Below are 21,153 nucleotides of genomic sequence, written 5' to 3'. Positions count from 1 at the left end.
ACACGTGGACATCTTCGGCTTCAATAATACTGCAGGATTCTGGACAGTCAAGAAAATCGCGGGAATATTTCACAGACTGAAGCAGGTTCTGTGCTTATCGGTGTGGGCCTGGAATAGTCTTGTTATACCAAGAGTGGAGGCTATGGCTCCAAGGCAGCTTCCTGGGCCATGCTGGGCCAAGAGGAAATTAGAAGCTGGTAGGTGATACTATTTCAGTGGCTTGACCTCTCACTCACTGTTGTGATCCCAGACAAGCCACAACTATCTGAAGGGGGAATTATAATTCTAATAACAAAGATTGGATGAGTTCATACCTTTAAGGCAAAAGTCACATAGGGGCAATGAGAAATGTAGTTTACTACGCAGGTCCTAAATTCCCCTCAGTTTTCCCTGTCCAAGTGCTGGGCAGTCCTATCTACGAGCCCCTTATTAAGAATTGAATTCTACCTACGAGCCCCTAAGGTGACTGAGAGAGAGGGGGAGATGCAGATGATGACAGCATTTTGAGGCCTCCTCTCTCGGCCTCGTCTCTTTGCATCCTTCTGGGAACATGGGTGAAGGCTGGTCTAATAATAGACATTTGAGACCGTACACAAAAGGGTCTCCATTTTATAGATGGGAGACCAGGACTCAGAGAGGTGAGGTGAGTCACTTGCGATGTGACATTTTAGGATAAATAATACAGGACTAAAATGCAGGTTTTCTGACCTCAGATCATTGTGCTCTCTCCATCACTGAGAAAACATTCTAAGCAAACCACAAATGTTGTTTACATCTTGGCCTTCACGGCCGTATCTCAGCAGCAGAAGGGGAAGTGGTAGCTGTGTTCTCTCAGTGCTGAAAACGAAGACCAACCTGGAATGGGTGGGACCAGATGCCAGAAAGCCCAGACCTACTAGGTGCAAATGGTAAACCGACTTACTCGAAACCAGTTCCCATACCCTCCCGGGCCCTCCTGTAGCACAGAAGCTGGAAAGCTAACACTTTCCTTCCCGGACTCCCATGCAGCTAGGAGAGACCATGTGAGATCTGGTGAATGAGACATAAGCTCACGTCAGCTGATTCCGCCTCTTCTGCATTTCCTTTCTCCTTGACTAGACTGTGAGCACCATACTGGAGGTGTGTCCGTCATCCCCAGCATGATGCGGCAGGAAGAGAAAGAGCCCAGTCCCTTGATGGCATTTTGAGGTGCCGTACTAGCCCTGATTTGCTGAAACCCAGACTTCTTCTCACATGGAGTAATAAATCCCTTCCTCATGTAAGTCCATGTTCGTTAGGTTTAACGGTACTTTTGTCAAATGTAATCCTAACTTACATTTCAGTCTATGAATCAAAAGTGAAACTCAAGGATGGCAAATACATGATAAAACAGATTTCAGTAGGGTAGGTTTACAGGCTAATTGAGTTTAAAGCTATGATACAAACTAGCAAAGAGGCCCACTTAAAGAAGGTAAGAAAACTGTCTAGACATGACATGCTGTTTGTGTGGGGTGGTTTTGAAGACCCAGAATGTGACCTGTGGAAGTGCTTTAGTTGGATGACTCAACAACATTAATTAATCAAGGCACCATGATTCAAGGGTAGCATTACTTTATTTGGAGCCATCTCTCCTAGTTTCTTTCATAAAAATAAAATAACATGGCCACCAGAGGGTGTGGGAAAGGAAACACTGAGGCAACATGCCTGCAAACCAGACTGTTCCAGGAATGCTGTCACAGTGGGGCCTGAGGTAGCCTACGGCCTGTGGAAATAAGAGAAGATAAAACACAGGTATCAGAATCAAGCTTTAGAATGAGGTTAGAGAACTTTGGTTTCTTAGCCTAATTTCATCCCACTGGAGACAATTATCTTATGAGGTGATACTAGCTGTAGCATTCAAGTTTAAAGAATACTGCTCTTGTGGGTAGGCTGCCGGGGGTTTCTGAATCAGAGAATTCTCTGGTGATTTAGTGAGAGCAGCTAAAGGTGCATATGGCGTGTACTTCACTCAGTTACTCCTGAAGGGCTCCTCACTTAGTTGGTTTTAAATTGTCTCCACCAGGACCCAAGAAGAAGAAAAAAATGTGAACTGAAAAAGAGACTTTAAACAATTAAAATAAATGTTTCCAAATGTAAAATCAAGAACTATGTTAATTTCTCAAAATAAGAAAAAGGCAATTAAAAATGAAGTTAGGAATATTATGTATTGACATTCCTGGGAAAGCTCTCAAACTGACCCATACTTAAGGTGCCAAAATATGTTTATAAGACCTAAGCCATTACTTCCCAATAGTACAAAACCTTCAGAATTCCATAAGGGGAAAGCCTGTTTTTCAAAAAAAAAAAATTGAACACTAAAACCAGTAGAACCAAGGGTATTTTGGAAAACACTTCTGGTGAGCTCATCAGAGTTTGTAAGGTCTGTGAAAACAGCCTTTGGGTAGCTCCTTCCAGCTCAAGAGAAACAGCAGGAATCCTCTAGCCTCATTTTGGGTCCACTCATTAACCTGCTCTGCCCTGTGGCTCAGTTTTCACTTCCCTTAGGTTCCAGTCCTACTATGGAGCAAAGGTACTTTGGGCACAAACATGGATTTTCACTTTGGAAAGAGAGTCCCATTGTATCCTGAGGCCAGATGGAGGGACCAGAAATTTAAGCAGGCACATTCCTCTGCTTAGTCTCAGGCACTTCTGATCCACCATTCACAGAAGCAGCCCCTCCTTATCCATAGAAGTACACACCCTCTTTTGGAAAACACACTCTCTCATACCTTACTAGTGGACACATCTTTTGGGAAGGCAATATGGCAAGAGCTATTGACATTTCAAATGCAAGCTTTCTTTAACCAAGAAATTCCACTTCTAGGAATGCAACAGTTGCATCTGCACACATGGGTAAAGACAAATATCCAAAGTTACTCATTGCTATAGTTGTTGTAATACAAGGAGATGGGGGGGGGAGTAAATGTTCAGTAAGAAATGATACTAAATAAATTATTTTCTTTAAAAGGGTGTCAATATGTCTGGATGCAACCAGAGTTAGGGCTAGTGTCTAAGTCAAAGTCATCATACCTGGATAGTGGAGCAGACAATGGAAAGAACCCGGGCCTCGTTGACATAATTGAGCTGCGGAATTAACTTTTAATAGAGATGCTCCATCTTTGGGCTTCTTATTCTGTGAGATTATAAGTTTTCATAATTTTAGACAACTGAGCCTGAATTATCTATTGCTTTCAGACATACCATCCCAAAAGAGCATCCTTTATGAAGGGAGATTTGGAGAAATGCCCTGAGATTATGGCCCCACAGGTAAGTTCCATGGCTCTGTATGCATCTTCTGTGTATGTACTTTGAGACACCAGCTGCCATTTCAACAACCTGTATCTCTGAGAACAAGCCTCTCATTTCCCATGGGACCATTTTCTATCAGTTTAAATGGACCCGTAGAAGTAGCTGGATGAGGGGAAATAACTCACAGAGGCCTGCACTTCCTGTCTCTGAGACTCAAGAGACCCAGTCTGTGGCAGCAGAATCCCTGACCAGCACTGTTTCTGCCATGGTCCCGGGTGTGGTCAGAGTTCTTAGTGTCAGGTCTCAGAGTCTGTTCCAGTTACTTTACACAGAAGAGGATTTATTAAAGGGTAGACTCTTTGGAAGTAAGTGCTAAAAAAGCAGACTCTAGACTGAGCTTCCAGAAACAACTCCCCAAACCTCACTACAGAGCCAGGCCACCAAGAACGCTGCTATCTTTGCATCAGTCAGGAAGCTGCAGAATCTGGACTCTTCCATCAGGGCTGTCTGCTCCAGGCCACGTGGCTTCTGCTTCTATCCGGGTCAGGAAGAGGATATTGACACATAATTTAGTTCTTTCATAACTCAGTGTTCTTTAGACCTCTTTTTTTCAGTTAATAATATACCTGGAGAATAGGGGACATCTTAAATGTTATAACTCAATTTTGAATCAAAATCTCAAACAACTGGATCTGAACTAAGTCACATCTGAACCCTGGAAGCAAGCGAGGCCTGGAAACTGATGGCCACATGCCAGTTTCTGGACTCCTAGGAGGCTGAACGTGTCCTGCAGTGGGACAGCCAATTCCAGTATCCACACCCCCTAACATGGAAATGATGTAGCCTCACACTGAAAACTGAACGTTCCTCAAACTCAGCCCTATCAGAAATGAAGGTAGGACTCCTCAGTAAGTCAGTGGTATCACCTGAGCTGCAGGTTACTCTACACAGCATTTAAACCATCTACCTAGAAGGAAATCAATATCTTCCTAGAAAGTCTGCCTTCATTGTGGTGAAAAGTGCTTGTCATTCCCACGATCACATTTAAGGTTCTATTCACAGCAAAAAAAAAAAAGCATTCTGCTATTAGTTGTTGTGACTAGAAGCATGGGACTTGAGATTAATACTACTACTACTACTAATAATAATATAACAACAATTTGTTAAAAAACTGTGACTGGTCAGAAGAACACAAGCCAGTCTCAACTCGGCACTGTGAGTGCTGTTTTGGAAACTTCAGTTTCTTCCTGCACATGGAAGAGTGGAGGAGAGAATTGTAGCTATTATCAGAATACTTTCAAATTTTAAAAATGATATTTTCCTGCAATTATCTAGATGTTTTAGATAAGTTTGGGGGTAAGTATGGTCCAAATAATCTTCATAATTGCCCCAATTCTCTAGTACATGTACTTCTAGACACTGCTAAAAATACATAGCAATCGAGGTAGTGCTGTCTGTCGGTAAACCCTGTTTCAGTTTCACAGAGAAGCTGGGAAAGAAATACAGGATCAAGAAACCTCTCTTCTCGCAAATGTAATAAAATGCACAAAAATTAGAATAGAAAAAAAAGAAAAACAAAAAGAAATAAAAAGAAAAAAAAGTTGGAAGCATCCAAAGTAAGGAAGAAGCACAGCCTCATAATGTAATAGTTTAAAAATAGTATCCATAGAGAGAAGATTCTGGAATTTGACTGTAGCATCTACCTGACTCCTCTGGAAGCAGCACAATGAACAAAACTGTGAAGAAATAAAGTTCTGAAAAGATGAACTGATACCTCTAATTTGGGGGGTAGTAGGCTGATGGTGTGAGGGATGGGGTTTGGAAGTGAAGCTCAAAAGTATCAGGAGTCTTTGTAAGTGGTTGCCTCTCTCACTATGAGAGAGAAACAGATTCATCAGAGGTGGGAAGAACTACAAAGAATTGGCATTTTTTGTTTGTTTGTTTTCATAACAAGATATAAGCAGGGAAGGGACAAATATGATGAATTCCTATCTTCATGCCTTTTCCACCCATATCTCAGAGAGGAGCAGGAGAGACCAGAAGGGAGAGGAGGAGAGGAAATGACTACCTAAGGCAGCAAGTCTATGAGAGAAGAGGAGGCTTTGGGTTCCCTGGCACCTGGTGAACAGCCTGAAAACCAAAGGCTTTCCTCAGTGGATCAGATACACCCTTAACCATTCAGAGTAAACCTCAGTACAGAACTTTTAACTAAGTCACAGAAAGAGTCACAGTGACAAAGTCCTCCAACTGTGATACCCACAGCCCTGGTTCCCCCCTTCCTCCCCAGACCCCACCCAGTCCCATCCTCACCACCTTCTTAGACAACAGAAAAGCAGATGGAACACAACTCACAAATACAACAGGCCTACATTAGGCCTAAGGGGAGTAAAAAAAAAAATGCATTACAAGTAGAAAAATAAATATAAGGCACAAATAGAGGTTTTCCCTTGTCAAAAAATAAATATCTAAAAATAAAAAAGGATAATATTCCAAAAGTCATAGAGGAAAAAAGTAAAGAAAATCAAGAATTTAATGCTGAATTCTAATCATGAATGCTTTTAGCTGCAAGTAGCAGAAAACCCAGCTAACTGTTGCTTCAACTATGTGAACATCTATTGTTCACTTAAGGAGACATCTAGAGGTTGGCAGTCCCAAGATCAGTTTGGCAGCTCATTGACTCATCAGTAATCTAGGCCCTTCTGACCTTTGAATTTTGTCACATTCTGTGTATTTGCAGTATTGGTCCTCACAAGCACAAGATTGCTGCCACAGCTCTAAGACTCACGTCTGCACTCAGCAGTATCCAGGAAGCAGAGAGGAAGAGAGAGGAATCACAGCAAAGGATATGCCTCTTCGTTTTGAGAGAGGAAACACTTTCCTAAAAGTCCCAGCTTATTTATCCTGGTATTTCATCGGCCAGAAATGGATCACACATTCACCTCGAAATCTGTCGCTGGCAAAGGTAAGAGAATTATCATAATTCAGTCCCTTGTCTGGTGATGTTGATGTCAGAGCCAAATCAGGGTCTATTAGCAAAGAAGAAGGCAGGAGTAGCAACTGGAGGTTGGGGGTGGGGGCAGCTGAAATAACAGCCATTGTTCGGTTCAGATTATTTAGATCTGTTATGAGAGTCACTAGAAGAAATAAAACAGATCATATACTTCCCAAATTGCCAGAAATAGGATATAAAAGAACTATCACAGATCATAAAGCAAAAGATAGAAAGCAAAGGAAATGGCAAGGCTCCAGTAAAAAAATTAAAAACCACACAATGTAAAGTAAGATGATAGAACATTACATATATATCTAGCTTAACAACAACAACAACAACAACAACAACAACACAAAATATATATAATTAGTAAGTCAAAACCTCTAAAAAGAGAGCCATAATGGAGGATGTGGAACAAGCTGTAACTGCATATTAACTCATATCATTAAAGTCTGGTACTTGTACTTGTATGGACAGAAAGATGAATGGAATAAGACGGAAAGTCCAGAATTCGACAAGGAAATGTATTACTGTATATGTAAAGGTAGCATCCCAAAGCTATGCGGAAATTACAAACTTTCCAATAAGTGGTATGAGAAAAATAGTATTCAATCTAGAGAAAAATAAATTTGAAATCCTAATTTATTTACCATACTAGGATAAATTCCAGATCTTAATGTAAGGAAAGGAAGAAATAAAGAAATTATAAAAGTACAAGGAAAAACGAAACAAAAAAAAACAACAAAAAAGGGCAAATTCCTTTTTCTTTTCTTTTTTTTAAACTATAGGAGTTGGCAATATCTCTCTATAAATGGCCACATAGCAAATAGTATTGCAACTACTCAATTCCACCACTGTAGTTTGAAAGAAGACATAAACAGTATGTAAACAAATGGGTGTGGCTCTTTTCCAATAAAACTCTATTTACAAAACAAGTGAAGGGCTAGATTTGGCCCCTGAGCCACATCTCCCAAACCCCTGAGGAAGCTTGTGAAAGGTCTTTGAAACTAAGACTCAAAACTCAGAAGCCACAAAAGAAAAGATTGGCTACAGGCAGCTACAAATTAAAAACTTCTACAAGGCAAAAACAACACATTAAGCAAAGTCGAAAGATAAAATGACAAACCACAAATGCATATTTGCAATTCATTTCACAAAGGGATATATACAATCCCTAATATATACAACTTCTAGATTCTCTCTTTTCCTGTCATTTTTCCCTCCTCCCGCATTATTCCCTTCAGCAGGCCAACCTGCTCCTTTCCCTCCCATCTTAAAAGATTTTTCTCTTGACTCTATTTTCCTCACCAGTTACTGCCCCATTTTTTACTCTTCTTTGCAGTGAAACTCTTGGAAAAAATTATCTCCTATATCTTTCCTCTCTTTCTCCTTTAAACTCTGCCAGTCCACCAAAACTACTCTGGTCAAGACTTCTACATTGTTCAAAACTGCAGTCAATTTCAGCCCATGTCTTACTTTACTTTTCAGTAGCATTTGATGCAGATATTCATTTTCTCTTCCTTGGGGGAAAAAATTGTACTTGGCTTCAAGAACATCAAATATCAGACTCTAGGGTTTCCTCTCCCTCTCCATCTTAGGCTACTTTGCTCACCTGTTCTCATCCCTGAGCTGTCAATTTTGGGTCATGGCAGGACTCAACTTGGGGCTCTTCTTGTCTCTTTCTTTACTCAGTTCCTTGATAATCTTACACAGGAGCATCTAAGACCCTTGGAATCGCTGGAGGAAGAAGAGTGTCTTTTATATGCTGAGATGGCTGGTATCTGGGAGACCCTAGATGGCTTCAGAATAGGGGCTGATCACAGAAAGCCAAGCCATGATTAGAGGCTTGGAACTTTTAGCCTACCCTCCAAGGAGGGGAGAGGAACTAGAAATTGAGTTAATTGATTATATCTTTCTGATGAAACCTCTATTTAAAAAAAGCCTTAAACTATGGGGTCCAGAGAGCTTCCAGGTTGGTAACCACTTGGAGGTGCTGGGAGGGTGGTACATCCAGAGAGGACATGGAAGCTCTGAGCCTCTTCCCTGTATGCTATGGATCCCTTCATCTGGCTGTTCATCTGTATCATTTGTAACATCTTTTCTAATAAGCCAATAAACATAAGTAAATGTTTCCATGAATTTTACGAGCCATTCTACCAAATTACTGAACCTGTGGATGAGTTTGTGGGAACCCCCAATTTATGGCTGGTTGGCCAGAAGAATAGTTGACAACCTCGGACTCAAGACTGTCTCAATCTGAAGTTGGAGGGAGTCTGGTGAGACTGAACCTTTAACTTTTGAGGTCTGCACGAAGTCCAGGCAGTTAGTGTCAGGACTGAGTTAAATGCTAGGACATACAGTCGATGTCCACTGAGAAATGAAGAATGGCTTGGTATAGAAAAACCCACACACTTTTCAGAAGTGTTGTGAGTGGAGTAAAAGAAAGTGTTCTTTCTTTTATCACCCAGCTGTCCTATGACCTCCCATTGGCACTTTCAATCTCTCTTCTCTGCCAATTACTTTTCTCCACAGAACTCATTATTCTAGACATCAGGAATATAATGGTGAACAAAACACACATCCTTGCTCTCATGGACCTTATACATATGAAATGTTAGTGACACCAAGCAAATAATAACATGTATGACTGTATACCTAACTAGATAATTACAGCTATGAAAGCCTCCTTAAAGGGAAAGTTTAGGGAGCTATGGAACCACACAATGAGGCGAGGTGGAGAGAAACCTATTGTAGACTGAGGGATCATGGAGAAATGACAGGCAGGGTAAAACATGAAGGATAAGTAGGAGTTTGCCAGGCAAAGAGTCGGGGGGAAAAGAGAGTGTCAAGCAGAGAAAGCATGTGCAAGGGCCCTGGGGCAGGAAGTAGTCTGGCCTATTCAGGACCCTCAAATTGTGATTTATATAAAATACTTAAGTTCTAAATCAGAGGTCTGCATACTTTCTATAAAGAGCCAGAGTAAATTTTTTGATTTTGTGGGCCAAAATTACAATCTTTGTTGTACAGTCTGTTGTAACTTCTTAACTTTGCCATTGCAGCAGGAAAGCAGACATAGACAATATGTAAATGAATGAGCATGGTGATGTTCTAGGAAAACTTATTGTGGGGGTGGCTCAAAAGCTGTAGTTTGCCAATCTCTGTTCTAAATTGTAACAGACCCCTTTAAAACTCAGTTATTAACCTGTTTCATAAAAATATTTATTCTGATCGAGACATTTATTAGGGATCTGTTATAGTGCTAGGAATCACACCAGGGATACACAAGTAAATAAAAAAATGTGTTGTCCCTTCTTTTATGGAGTTAACAGATATTAACAAATATCAATACAGTAGCTAGATAATACATCCAAAATTCAACTGTAGCTAAGGAAAATTAATGAAAAGTTCGGGGTCCTCTGAGAACTTATAATAGAGGATCTAATCTAGATCAGAGGACTAGGAAAATCTGAAGTGACATTACAAGGTAAAACTAGAATGATGTGTAAGTGTTGGTCAGGTAAAAGAGTTGACAGAGTGTCTTAGAGAGAAAACACAGCACAATGAAGACCCAAGAGGGGAAGGTTATTGAAAGCTTGTTTAAGGAGCAGAAAGAAAGCCAATGGACAAGAATATAGGGAATGAAGGGAAAAGTTATGTTAGATCACCTGCAACGTAGGTAAGGCTCAAAGTATGTGAGCCTTGAAGTTCAATTTAAGGATTCTGAAAATGTTTTGGACTTTATGTGGAATTTAGGAATTAGAAAATTAGGAATGTATGTTAATGGTAGCTCGATTCTAAACTTGAGGCTTGATCAAGATTATCTGAGCCGGACCACTGCCCTTCAGGTATGAGCCCTTAGCTGGAGGTAGAGATTTCAGACTCAAAAGCCACAGGAGTAGGTGAGTCTTCTTGTTTAGTGTGTGCAGACTGGAAAGGTTAAGGCTGGGCTTTGGGTACAGAAGGAAAAGTTAGCAAAGGAGACTGTGGCCAGTTCAGAGAGAAAGGAAGTGAAGGAGAGGAGACCAGCGAGGGCAACGGTCAGGAGAAGTCAGATAACTAGTAAAGGTCTGTGCAGCTTGCAGTTAGGAGGTCTCACCAACAGAGCTTTCACGGCTAGATTCAGGCAGAACCTATGGTGCCGTGGTTTTATGACCAAATTAAAGGTGAAAGAAGAGACAATGACTAGAAACGTGTTTTTTCTCCAAGCCTTACTATGTGAGTTTCATTTCTGGTTAAGAAAAAGAGAAACTGGATTTGCCCTCCCATTTGAAACAACTGAAACGCCAGACAAAAATACATGAACCAACACCCCAAACATTGGACATCAAGCAACAAAGGACAGTGATCTCTTAGGAATGGGAAACAGGTGAGGGGAGCCCTACAAGCATCTCAGCCCACTGCCTGAAGAAATCATCCCGGCTGCAGTGCTGAGGGAGGAATTAAAACAGAGCCTGGCAGAGGAGATGGGGCTGGAAATGTGGGAAGATGGGTCAGCTGAAGCCACAGGTAGAGAACTAGATAAGAAAGACATCACTCTGGAGACCTGCAAAGTGTCCAGCTCAAATATTTAATGGATTGCTGATCAGATTGTGCACATGAGGAAACCACCTGAGACCAGGAAAAGAACTGCACAAAAGAATGAGAGGGAACAGTGTCCAGTGCTCACAAAGGGATGCAGATAGTGACTATTCCAACAGCCAGAGGGGAAGTTTCACAATTCAGGGGCATCAGCTATAAGTCAAAGTAAGAAGAAGGTGCCTGCTTCAGAAGAGGGGGAAATTAAACCTAGACTAAAGCCAGCTCTGCTCCCACCTCCAAATCTTAGATGCAAGACCCGAAATGGATCAAACTATTCCCAAGTTGTTATTTTTTTTAACTATGTCCCAGAACAAAGATCAAAAATAGTTTTAGGACTACAAAAACATCCAACAAACAACTGATATTCTTTCCAAAATTATCAGGCAGACAAAAAAGGAAAATACAAACCATAATGAGGTGAAAATCAATCAATCCAAAGTAACACAGAAATGACACTGATGATAGAAGTAGTAGACAAGTAATTATTAATGTATATTCAAGAAGCTAGAGGAAAAAAATAGACATGCTGAGACATGAGAGATATAAAAAAAGATCCAAATTGAAATTCTAGAGATAGTAGCTATATGGTCTTTGTAGCAATTAGACATTGCACAAGAAAAGATTAGTCAACTGGAAGACATAGCAAGAGAAAGTGTCCAATAAAACACACACAGGAAAAAAGAGCAAAACATAAAAAAACAAACAGACCATCAGTGAACTGTGGGACAATATACACCCACCACATGATCTAGCCATTCTGCCCCCAAGTTATGTCCCCAAAAGAAATCAAAGCATATGTTCGTACAAAGATTTGTAACACATGTTTATAGAAACTTCATTTGTAGTAGTCCAAACTGGAAACAACTCAAAGTCCATGAGCAGTTGAATAGATTTTTTTTTAAGTTTAAAATACATCTATATAATGAAATACTACTGAGCAATAAAAAACTAGTTATTGATACATGCAACAACATGGGTGGATCTGAAAATAACGATGCTGAATGAAAGAAGGCAGACAAATTGTATATTATACAATCCAAAAATGCAAACAAATCTATAAAGACAGACCAATGGAGGAGGGGGGCGGGGAGTGACAGGAGGAAGGAATTACAAAGGGATGTGAGGAAACTTTTGATGGCGATGTATACATTCATTACCTTGATAGTGGTGAAGACTTCATGGGCATCTATATGTAAGAAAATACCCAGTGGAATACTATAAACATGTGTAGGTTAGTGTATCTCAATTGTGTCTCAACAAAACTGTTAAGAATAAACAAACATATAAACAAACACACTTGATTTTTAAACATAGGAGAGAAATAGTTCAGCAGCCAGAGGTGCCTCTCCCATTATCAAAAATGGGATCAAAGTTAGAAAGTGTTTTGCTGTAACTTTACCAAGGGCTCTTTGACATAAGCATCCCTGAGCAACGCTAAGAGCCTGGTATTTGTGTCCCTGGTGTATATTTGTGCAATATGGAAAGACGCAGTCACCTAAGTGAAAGGGAGGTTGGTCTTCAAAATTTCTAACATACATACACAGGATTGCTTGCTGTACAGTAACTGATATTTAATTCAATACTGTCAAAACAGCACAAAAACAAAATGTCAGTTTAACAGAATCACTTGTCATTTTAACATTAAAATAATGTAAACTCAACGCTTCAATTTCCTAACATGCCGTTTATTCAGAAAGATTCAGACTTTCAGAAGCATTCATTCAGGGAACTTTAAGACCTAAGTCCACTACATGAAATCCTGATCCTGTAAAAATAGTTTATGTATCTTACATATTCATTCAACAAGTTTAACGCGATGTGCAAACTAATGGTGATTTTTTAAATACATATATATATACATATATATACCTTTTTCATTTCAATCAACCCACATTCTCAATCAACGTTAATTGAACCTAAGCAGAACTAAGCAACGGGGCGCAGATAAAAGAGAAATCGCTATTCATTTAACTACCCAGTTGCTTTGTACCAAAAATTTTCGTTTGTGCTTTGAGGGGTCTCTTCGCTCTTCAAACTCCGCTCTTTTCCAGCAAATCCAGAAAGTGTCCCGCCTCTAAGCGGAGTTTTCAGTCGCTACACTCTTCAGGTACCGACCGGGCTCCCCGCGTTTGGGGGAGTTCTTGGTGAGGGCTGATCTCCAAGAAAAACAAGCTGGGAAAAGAGTCGAAGCCACAGAAGCCTATTCTCAGCCCCTTAGGACTTAGGCCAGGCTTCTGGGACCTGCTTTAAGTGCAGGAAAAGCCTGGGGGGCACCAAGTTTTCTACCCCTAAAGAGCTTAAAAGTTGTGCCAGCGCCGTTGCTGCGCAGATCCTGGAGAAGCTCCACAAAGTAGAGGATTCAGGTGCCCCCCGAGTCTAGCGCCCAACTGGTTGGTAGCCCCGGTGACAGGCGACAGAGATGCTCTGGGCGGCTCCTATCTCTGGCAGGACTAGAGGGGGCGCGAAGGACAGGGAGGTTTGGCCGTAGCAGGATGGCAGGAACTTGGGCTTTGGCGTGGTCCAGCGCCCTTGGAGAGCGCTGCCTCACTCGCCTCGTGCTAGCCCTCCCTTCCCCTGGCAGGGCCTGGCGCGGAAGAGTTGCGGTGTGGGTGGCTCCCGGAGCCGACAGTCGTGCGGCAGCCGCTCCAGCCCCCTCCCCCCAACCCCCGCCACTCGGGGGCGGGAAGCTGCGGAGTAGGAGTCACCGAGCGTGATTGCCCGAGGCCCCTCCCGCCTCGGCGAGGGAGCATCATAAAAGCCCTGTTGCAACCTGCTCTCGACACTCATCCACCTGCTCTCACCCCTCGGAGAGACGCGCCGGACCGCGGAGCACTCGTCGCCCAGCCGCGCCCGCGCGCCAGCTCGCCACCTCGCCACCTCGCCACCGTGAGTGCCAGGACCCGCACGCTTGGCGGGAGCGAAGTGGGTAGGGGAGCTCCTGTGAACTTGCCCGGGGCTCCATCTCACCTTCTGCAGAGCCCTGCGGCGCTGGGAGGGCCGACTCCCCAACTCCTACACATTGCGCCCTCCCCACGCCGAAGCGCGCCAGCCCCTCTTGGCGGCTGAATTCCACTTGCTTCTCCTTGTCCCTTTTCTTCTCCCTGACCTTCCGGGCTGAACTGTCCCTCTGGGTTATCTTTTGGCGGATATGGAGGGAGAACACGCCCCCCAAACCAGGGCAGTTTGCAGTTTCCTCGGGGGTCTCCGCCTGGAGGGTGGTTTCCCAGGCAGCCCCCACCCCCCCGCCCCCGACTGAGGAATTCTCGGAGCTTGGAAGACCGGCTCCTTGCCATTATTTGAGACTGGCCGAGCACAGTTCTCTTCCATCTCCCCCAAATTGCCACCCTAAATTACTCTCAGCCATCTCTGTCAAGTTCTTGCAGCCGGGCAAACCAAAAGTAGTAAAGAAGAAACTTCTCCTATCTGGGGAAGAGGGTAGGAAAGCATTAAGTCCTAACGCAGAGGGAGGAAATTCTAATCTGGCTTTTAAGTGTGGAAACTTGCGCCCGGGCTCCCCGAACTCTGCGCCTTTTGCCGCGGGATTAGGCTCTGCTACTTGACCGAAGTTGCTCAGAGTTTTCGGGCGGAGCAGGGGAGCCGGGCCAGAGCAGATCTTGACCTGAATCCGCGGAGTGGTACCCGCCACTCTCCGCTTGCCTTTGCGTGACTGGGTCGAGTGCCAGTTTGTGGGTGGGGAGGTGGTAGCAAGGGGATGGGCACCCGGGGAGCAAAGGAAGGAGATGCGGAGCGTGTGTCCTCTGAATCCCAAGCCTCCTCCTTTGCGTCTTCGGTGCCCGCAGATGCTGGGTAGCAAGCGACTGGGGCTGTCCGGACTGACCCTCGCCCTGTCCCTGCTCGTGTGTCTGGGCGCGCTTGCCGAGGCGTACCCCTCCAAGCCTGACAATCCTGGGGAGGACGCGCCAGCGGAGGACTTGGCCAGATACTACTCCGCGTTGCGACACTACATAAATCTCATCACCAGGCAGAGGTAGGTGGGCCACGCGGGACCAACGACTCCAGAACGCTCTCCCTACACACCCAGAGATGCTGGGACCTTAGACGACAGGAAACCTGTCTTTTTCTTCTTTGTATCCCAGGGCAGGTTGTATCAGGCCCATACTCAGCTCTCGGTAAATGTTTGCGCGGGGCACTGAGTACGTTCCCTCTAAAACTACAGTCACAAAATCCTAATCCCCAGACTCAGGTTCCCCAGGTGGTGTAGCTGACCATCTCTTCTCACCCACCCCCTTGTCTTTTTTGTTCTTAGGGCAGCTGAGGGAGTATTTGGAAACCTGGTTGGAAAAGTACCTTGTGAAAGGGGTCAGGAGGGTGCCAGGGAGGGGTTGGAAGGAGAAGATCAAGCAGTGTCTGGGAAAACAACAGCACAAACCAGGGAAGAAACAGTTGGGTCGCCAGATTTTTCAACGTGTCCAGACCAAATTGAATGACAATAGATTGGAAAAGACAATTAGAGCTATTTTCCCTCCTGTACAATGTTTTGTTGCAGTCTCAGCCCCTTACGTGAAACCCTGGTCCTAATTAGTAAAGATTTAGCATGAAAACAGTTGGTCTAAAATGCTGAGACATTTTTCATTTCATAGAGGATGAATTATGAAAAGGATATGCCCACTTGGTGCTTCATTAAGAAGAAACTTACAATGGTCTCCTCACTCTAGGGTGAATCGAGGGATTACATGTAATTTGAGAAATTGTCATCTTTATTCTGAACCCCTAGAAAGCTAAAATGAAAGGCCACATTTCACTCTCAACATCAAATCTTAAGTACAAAATCAAATCCAAACTATTTTACAAATAACACAGGATTTAAAAATTTGTTTCCAAACTGATTCTTCTCAGTTTTGAATCATTCAATATCTTATTGTAATTACTGAGATCAAATGACCTTAATAAGACAAAAGCAATGAGCCCTTTACAATCATTGATGTCATTTAACACACTTAAATTATGTTTTGTAAAGTGTCGTGTTTTGGTTTTTTATTTTTTTTTTTTTACTATATTTCAGGGAATAGCTGGAAAGGATCCAAAGAGGGGGAGGGGGAGTTTATCTTTCTTAAAGTTTTCTTTTTTCTGTTTCATCAAAAGCTGTTTCACCCTGAAAATCTTTTTTTAAAGTACCAATTTCTTTAGAATCAGAAACACACGAAAGTGGCAGAATTGAGTAGTATTGGTTTATGATCCCTGAAGTCTGATCATTTTACATCTGATCATCGTAAAAGGCAAGAATGTTTTGTATCTTATAGACTTTTTAGAAAGTTAATTGCTTCAAATTCTTGCTTACTCTGTCATACAGACCAGAGAAAATAACTTGTACAAATAAAAAAGATATTTTTTTTTTCTAGGAAAGCCTTTGTTAGTTATTTAGCTTGTTAGAGCATGCAGTAGAACTTGTTTTGCAAAGATGATCCCCGTAAAGCTTTACCATTGTAGAAAGCTTTGGCATTTCAAAATGTTTTCCTAGGTATTATTTTGTTCAGTCTTTACCACAAAGCTTTGAATTGAGTATAATTATCTCCATTTTACAAATCATGAAACTAAGATAGTTCATGAAAGCTTTTTTTAGGGGTGATTAAATTGGAGCCCTGCTACTGATCTTCCTTGGGTGTTATCACTGCCACCGGCAGTCAGGGTGCTCTCCAGCACCTTTGATGAGGAGAAAATAAGGGAAAGAGACTTGAGTTTCATGGGAAGAGATTCAGGTTGGTTGGGAAGGAATTGGTCCTGAAGCAGTTTTCTGTCTCATCTTCATATAAATTCCTACTTAGAAACCATCAGAGGCTTATGACCTGCACCCATCACCTCCATTCTGTACTCTTATCATCTTGCTGCCACATACATCCCTTCATATGCACATGTTCATATTTTTGAAGATTACATTTGTGTACATACATTTTAATTTGGCATAAATGGTTCTCTGATATCATTCTCTTTTCTTCCATTTTTCTGCTCAGTTCATGTTCTAAAGCTACATACTCCTGGTTCATTGCTTCCAAAAACAGCATCGTTTATTCTAGAGCATAGGTCTGCCACATTTTGCTTTTACTATCCCCTAAATCAGCAGTTCTCAGTTGGGACAGACTTTATGCTCCCCAAGATGTTGAGCAACATCTGGAGACAGTTTTGGTTGTCACAATGTAGGGGTGATACTACTGGCATCTGGTGGGTATAGACCAGGGATGCTGCCAGACGTCCTACAAAGCCTAATACAGCCTCCACATCAAAGAATTATCCAGTTCAGAATGTTCAGAGTGCCAACATTGAGAAACCCAGCCCTAGATTAGAGTTTCTCCCTCCTGGTTGCATGTTGTTATCACTTGGGGAGCTTTTAAAATATACCGATGCTGGGCTGTGCCCCTGACCAGTTAAATCAGTCTCCTGGGTTGTGGGGAAGGGGCTGGGCTTTACAGTGGGTTTTAAAGCTTCATAGCTGGTTCTAATGTGCAGCCAGGTTTGAGAATCTTTCTAGGGATGCTGTCTTTGAAAGTTAAAGCATTGTCGAGAAGAAGGATAATCCAGAATTAATTAGAGATGGAAGAACTGTCATCAGTGCTGCTCTGGGTACTGACTCTTATAACTGCAAATTCCAGTCCTACAGACTTAGGTTCTCTACTAGTAAATTGGAGAAAATATTCTTCAGTTCTTTAATTTACTGGAGCATGATGAAGATAAATGAGTTAAGGTTGCCCAAGAGATTTAAGATTGGTAAAATCAACTGATGGACAGAATAAATCTGTATAAGCAGCAGCCTGATACCACAACTCCAGAAAACCTCTGAGGAAATCTTACAAATGATGGGGGCGGGAGAGTTGGCTTTGTTTTTGCATCCCTTGAGTCCCAGCCAAGGAGCAATAACAGGAAAAAATTTCCCAAAATTCAGACTTAATTGTGCTTGATAGGCAGTTGCATATACCCTCTGTTAGCTTTGTTCCACTGTTTCCACTGCTAATCAATCTGTGCCAGGCTAACTTTTCACTTGTGAAAAAAAGCAGCTGCTGCGTTCCAAAGCCTTTTCTGAGAAAAGGCAAAATAGCTTCTTCAAAAAATACTACTTGGTACAGATTTGTCAGACCCTTTATCAGGAAGAGTGAGAGACCCCAGCGTCCTCACTCACCGGGAGCCGGCAACATATATACCCTAGCAAGAAAACATAACCTCACGTTCAAATATTGTCTATCTACATCCTTCTATGAGAGAAAAGAGACCAAGAACATTTCCACAGACCAGCAGGATTCCTTTATGTTTACAGGATAGATTAAAATCACAGCATGGGAGAAGATTTTTAGATTTCGGCACCTCAAATACATATAGAAAATGTAGGACCCAGGATCTGTTCGCAGCTGTAAGAATGGGTGCATTTCAACAGCAGTAATGTGCAGTCTTGTGCATCACTCTGTCACTTTCAAAGCATTGTGACTTACATTGGACATTATATTCATCCAGGCTCTAATTTAAGCAGGAGCTATGATTTTATTTTTACAAATGGGAAAACTGAGATTCAAAGACACAGGTGAGTCTAGAACTTCAGTCTGCTGAGTCTTTCTAAGCCTGTTTCTGAAATACCGCCCAGTCTCTTTGTTAAGATTTAAACTGACGTGTATCACTAGGACTATGTCAATAGCTAATTATGGAAACATTTAAAATCATACTTCAGTGTATTTTAATTTATTTCTTGTCACCTAGTTATAAAAGTATATATATGTATTGTTGTGATGGTATAGAAAGGTAAGAAGTTGACTAGGAATTTTGGTTAAGTTATATAATCTGCTAAGTTATTTACTAAGTATTTAAGCAAAGTTTAAATATATGTGTAAAATTTGAAACCGTATTTATGTTTCTGTATCATATATGCTTCATTCACCTAGATTACTCATTAGCAGATGATGGACTGAAAACTTCTTTTAGATTTAATACCACAAATGTTCTTTTTTCCCTAAAGGTTTTTATGGTTCCTCCAAACTTGCTTTAAAGGATTTTTACTCCCTCTGCCCTCCCTTTTTTAGATATGGAAAACGATCTAGCCCTGAGACACTGATTGCAGACCTCCTGATGAGAGAAAACACAGAAAATGGTCCCAGAACTAGGTATGAAACAGCTTGTACGGGGCATTGTTGCAGAGGGCAAGTGCCCAAGGAAGGGAAATCAGAGAGGGCTGCTGGGAGGAGGCTTTGGGATGGGATCTTCCAGACCAGGGAAGGTTTAGGTAGAAATAGGGATGGGGAGCAGGGTGGGAAGGACATTTCTTTTCACATATTCATTTGTAAATCTCTGAACTTCTGTGGGGTGATACTTCTATCTCAAATTATTTGATGCTCCTTTAAAATTTTTAAATATAAGTGACTTTTACCTGATAAATTATAAAGAACTTCTAACTGGGTTAGATTGGGGAAGCACAGAGTAAGCCCCCATCTCTGCATTGAAATGACCAAGCGTCCGTATCTGGCCGAGGTCATCTTTAGTTCTTATACACTATGTGGAGCATCTCGACTGCCTGGGAAATGTCCCACATGGGTCTCACTCCAGTCTTCCTGGTTTTACATGAAGCTGTAGGTAAACTGAGGGATGCTCCTATTTACTTTTTGACATATTTTAGTTCAGCTGATATCACATCATAATTTATTGCATTCAGTGAATGAACATTCAATGACACATTCTTCTTAGGGGCTTGTCTGGAGCCCTGAGGCTTTCTTGGAGTGTGGAGCTGCCTTAGGAAGAGGAGCCCTCCAATATCTAGGTGTCAAACATTAGGCTGGGATCTTCTAGTGCCCCTGGACAAAGAGTGCTAGTGAAAAGGTGCCCGGACCTCCTCTGTTTTCATAACTGGCTCTCCTGTCCCATACCCACTGTAAGATCACATGGCATGTGGTTCATCCATTTCTGTGCTGGCTTGTCCGCCTTAAACCCAGAGCTCTACAACATCAAGAAACAAGTTCCCCAGAAGAGGTCACTAGAAGACTTGCTCAGCGAGTGTGACCGACGTGTCACTCTTCATTGGGGTTCTCCCTAGGATGCCACCACTTCCCTCCTGCTCTCCCTCCTCCATTCTCTTGTGAAATCGCCAGCCATCGAGAAGGTGGGGTCTAGAGTTGTCAGGTTTGTCTGAAGGAAGCAACAATCTGGACTGGAATAAAGCTCCAGGGCTCTTGTCCCTGGAGGCCCCAGCCCAGACTTAAACAGCAAATGCAAGAGATGCAGGTGGAAAACTCCTAAGGGTAGTTTTTAAATACTAAGCAGTCAGTGTTTTTTAATGTTTTATGAATATGCATATGAGGTTTACCACCGTAAAAAGTTTAGGATAAGCTGTACCCACTTAGGGTTGGAAATATAATCACCCAGACCAACTTACAGCCTTGCCGCTGCTCTTTGCTTTGTGACACAGTTGGTGCGTGAAGTAGAGTTAATTGCACCCTGATTGACAGCCTCAATCATGTGCACTCAGAAGGAGATAAAACTTGACAGCCTTGCAGTTGCCTGTGAATGCTATTTTATTTAAAAGTGTTCTTTATAGTCTAATAAAGAACATCTTACCGCATAAAAAGCCTTGCAGGAAAACACAGGAAGCATATTCAGAGGTGAATAACAATAACTTTCTTATTACAGTTTCGTCTGATTCCTGTAATTTTGATCTTCAGAAATATTGCAGAGTTCTTCCGCTTCTTTGATAAAAACAGAGCCTTTTAAATACTCCCTCTGAGATTTGCCTGAGAGTCCCCTTAACATGAGTGAAAGCTAATCAGCTGGGTCTGTACATTATGCCTCTGTCTCTCGCTCTGATATTCACATGGCCTCCTATTTAGAATGCCAACAGGAGACTTTTCAACAGTTTCTGATCCTCTTTCAGCTCAGAACTGAATGTCTTACTCCTGCAAGCCTCCCAGGAAGTTGGGAAGCTTTTCTTACGAGGTTTGCTTCTTGTGTTTGACAGGCTGGAAGACCCTTCCATGTGGTGATGGGAAGTGAATATCGCTCTCCGGTCTTTGCCTATTTTTCAACCCTTATTTCATCCTGTAAAACTAGTCTGCGGGTTCTCCCACTGCATGCAGCCCTTGTGCTCACCTCCACAGAGTTTCCCTTTGTCATCACTGTATATATGAGTGTTTAAATAAAGTACCATGCATTCAAAAGTGTACACTCCTCAATGAAAAATCTGCTGTTGCAATAGTGAAAATTATTTTTAGTTATTCATTAAATCACAGTCTCCCTCAAGTAGCATATTCAAGGTTTGTATCACTAATATTCAAAGGCTGGCTGTGGAAGATATAAAGATAAGATTTGTGGTGACCCAGTCTCAGCCATGGGGT

At 42.2% G+C, this 21,153-nt stretch overlaps 1 protein-coding gene across 1 annotated transcript; it reads left to right on the top strand.

Moving 5' to 3' along the window:
• The first annotated feature begins 13,536 nt into the window (after positions 1–13,536).
• On the top strand, positions 13,537–20,976 carry NPY (neuropeptide Y). Its single transcript, XM_010987191.3, has 4 exons — positions 13,537–13,723; positions 14,638–14,825; positions 18,856–18,936; positions 20,778–20,976. Exons 2-4 carry the CDS (start codon positions 14,638–14,640, stop codon positions 20,800–20,802), a joined length of 294 nt encoding a protein of 97 aa, XP_010985493.1. The 5' UTR covers positions 13,537–13,723; the 3' UTR covers positions 20,803–20,976.
• The last annotated feature ends 177 nt before the right edge of the window (positions 20,977–21,153 follow it).

Source organism: Camelus dromedarius, chromosome 7, assembly GCF_036321535.1.
Source record: "Camelus dromedarius isolate mCamDro1 chromosome 7, mCamDro1.pat, whole genome shotgun sequence".
Classification (NCBI taxonomy): domain Eukaryota; kingdom Metazoa; phylum Chordata; class Mammalia; order Artiodactyla; family Camelidae; genus Camelus; species Camelus dromedarius.
The sequence above is the reverse complement of the archived record's forward strand: the minus strand, read 5'-3'. Positions and strand labels throughout refer to the sequence as shown.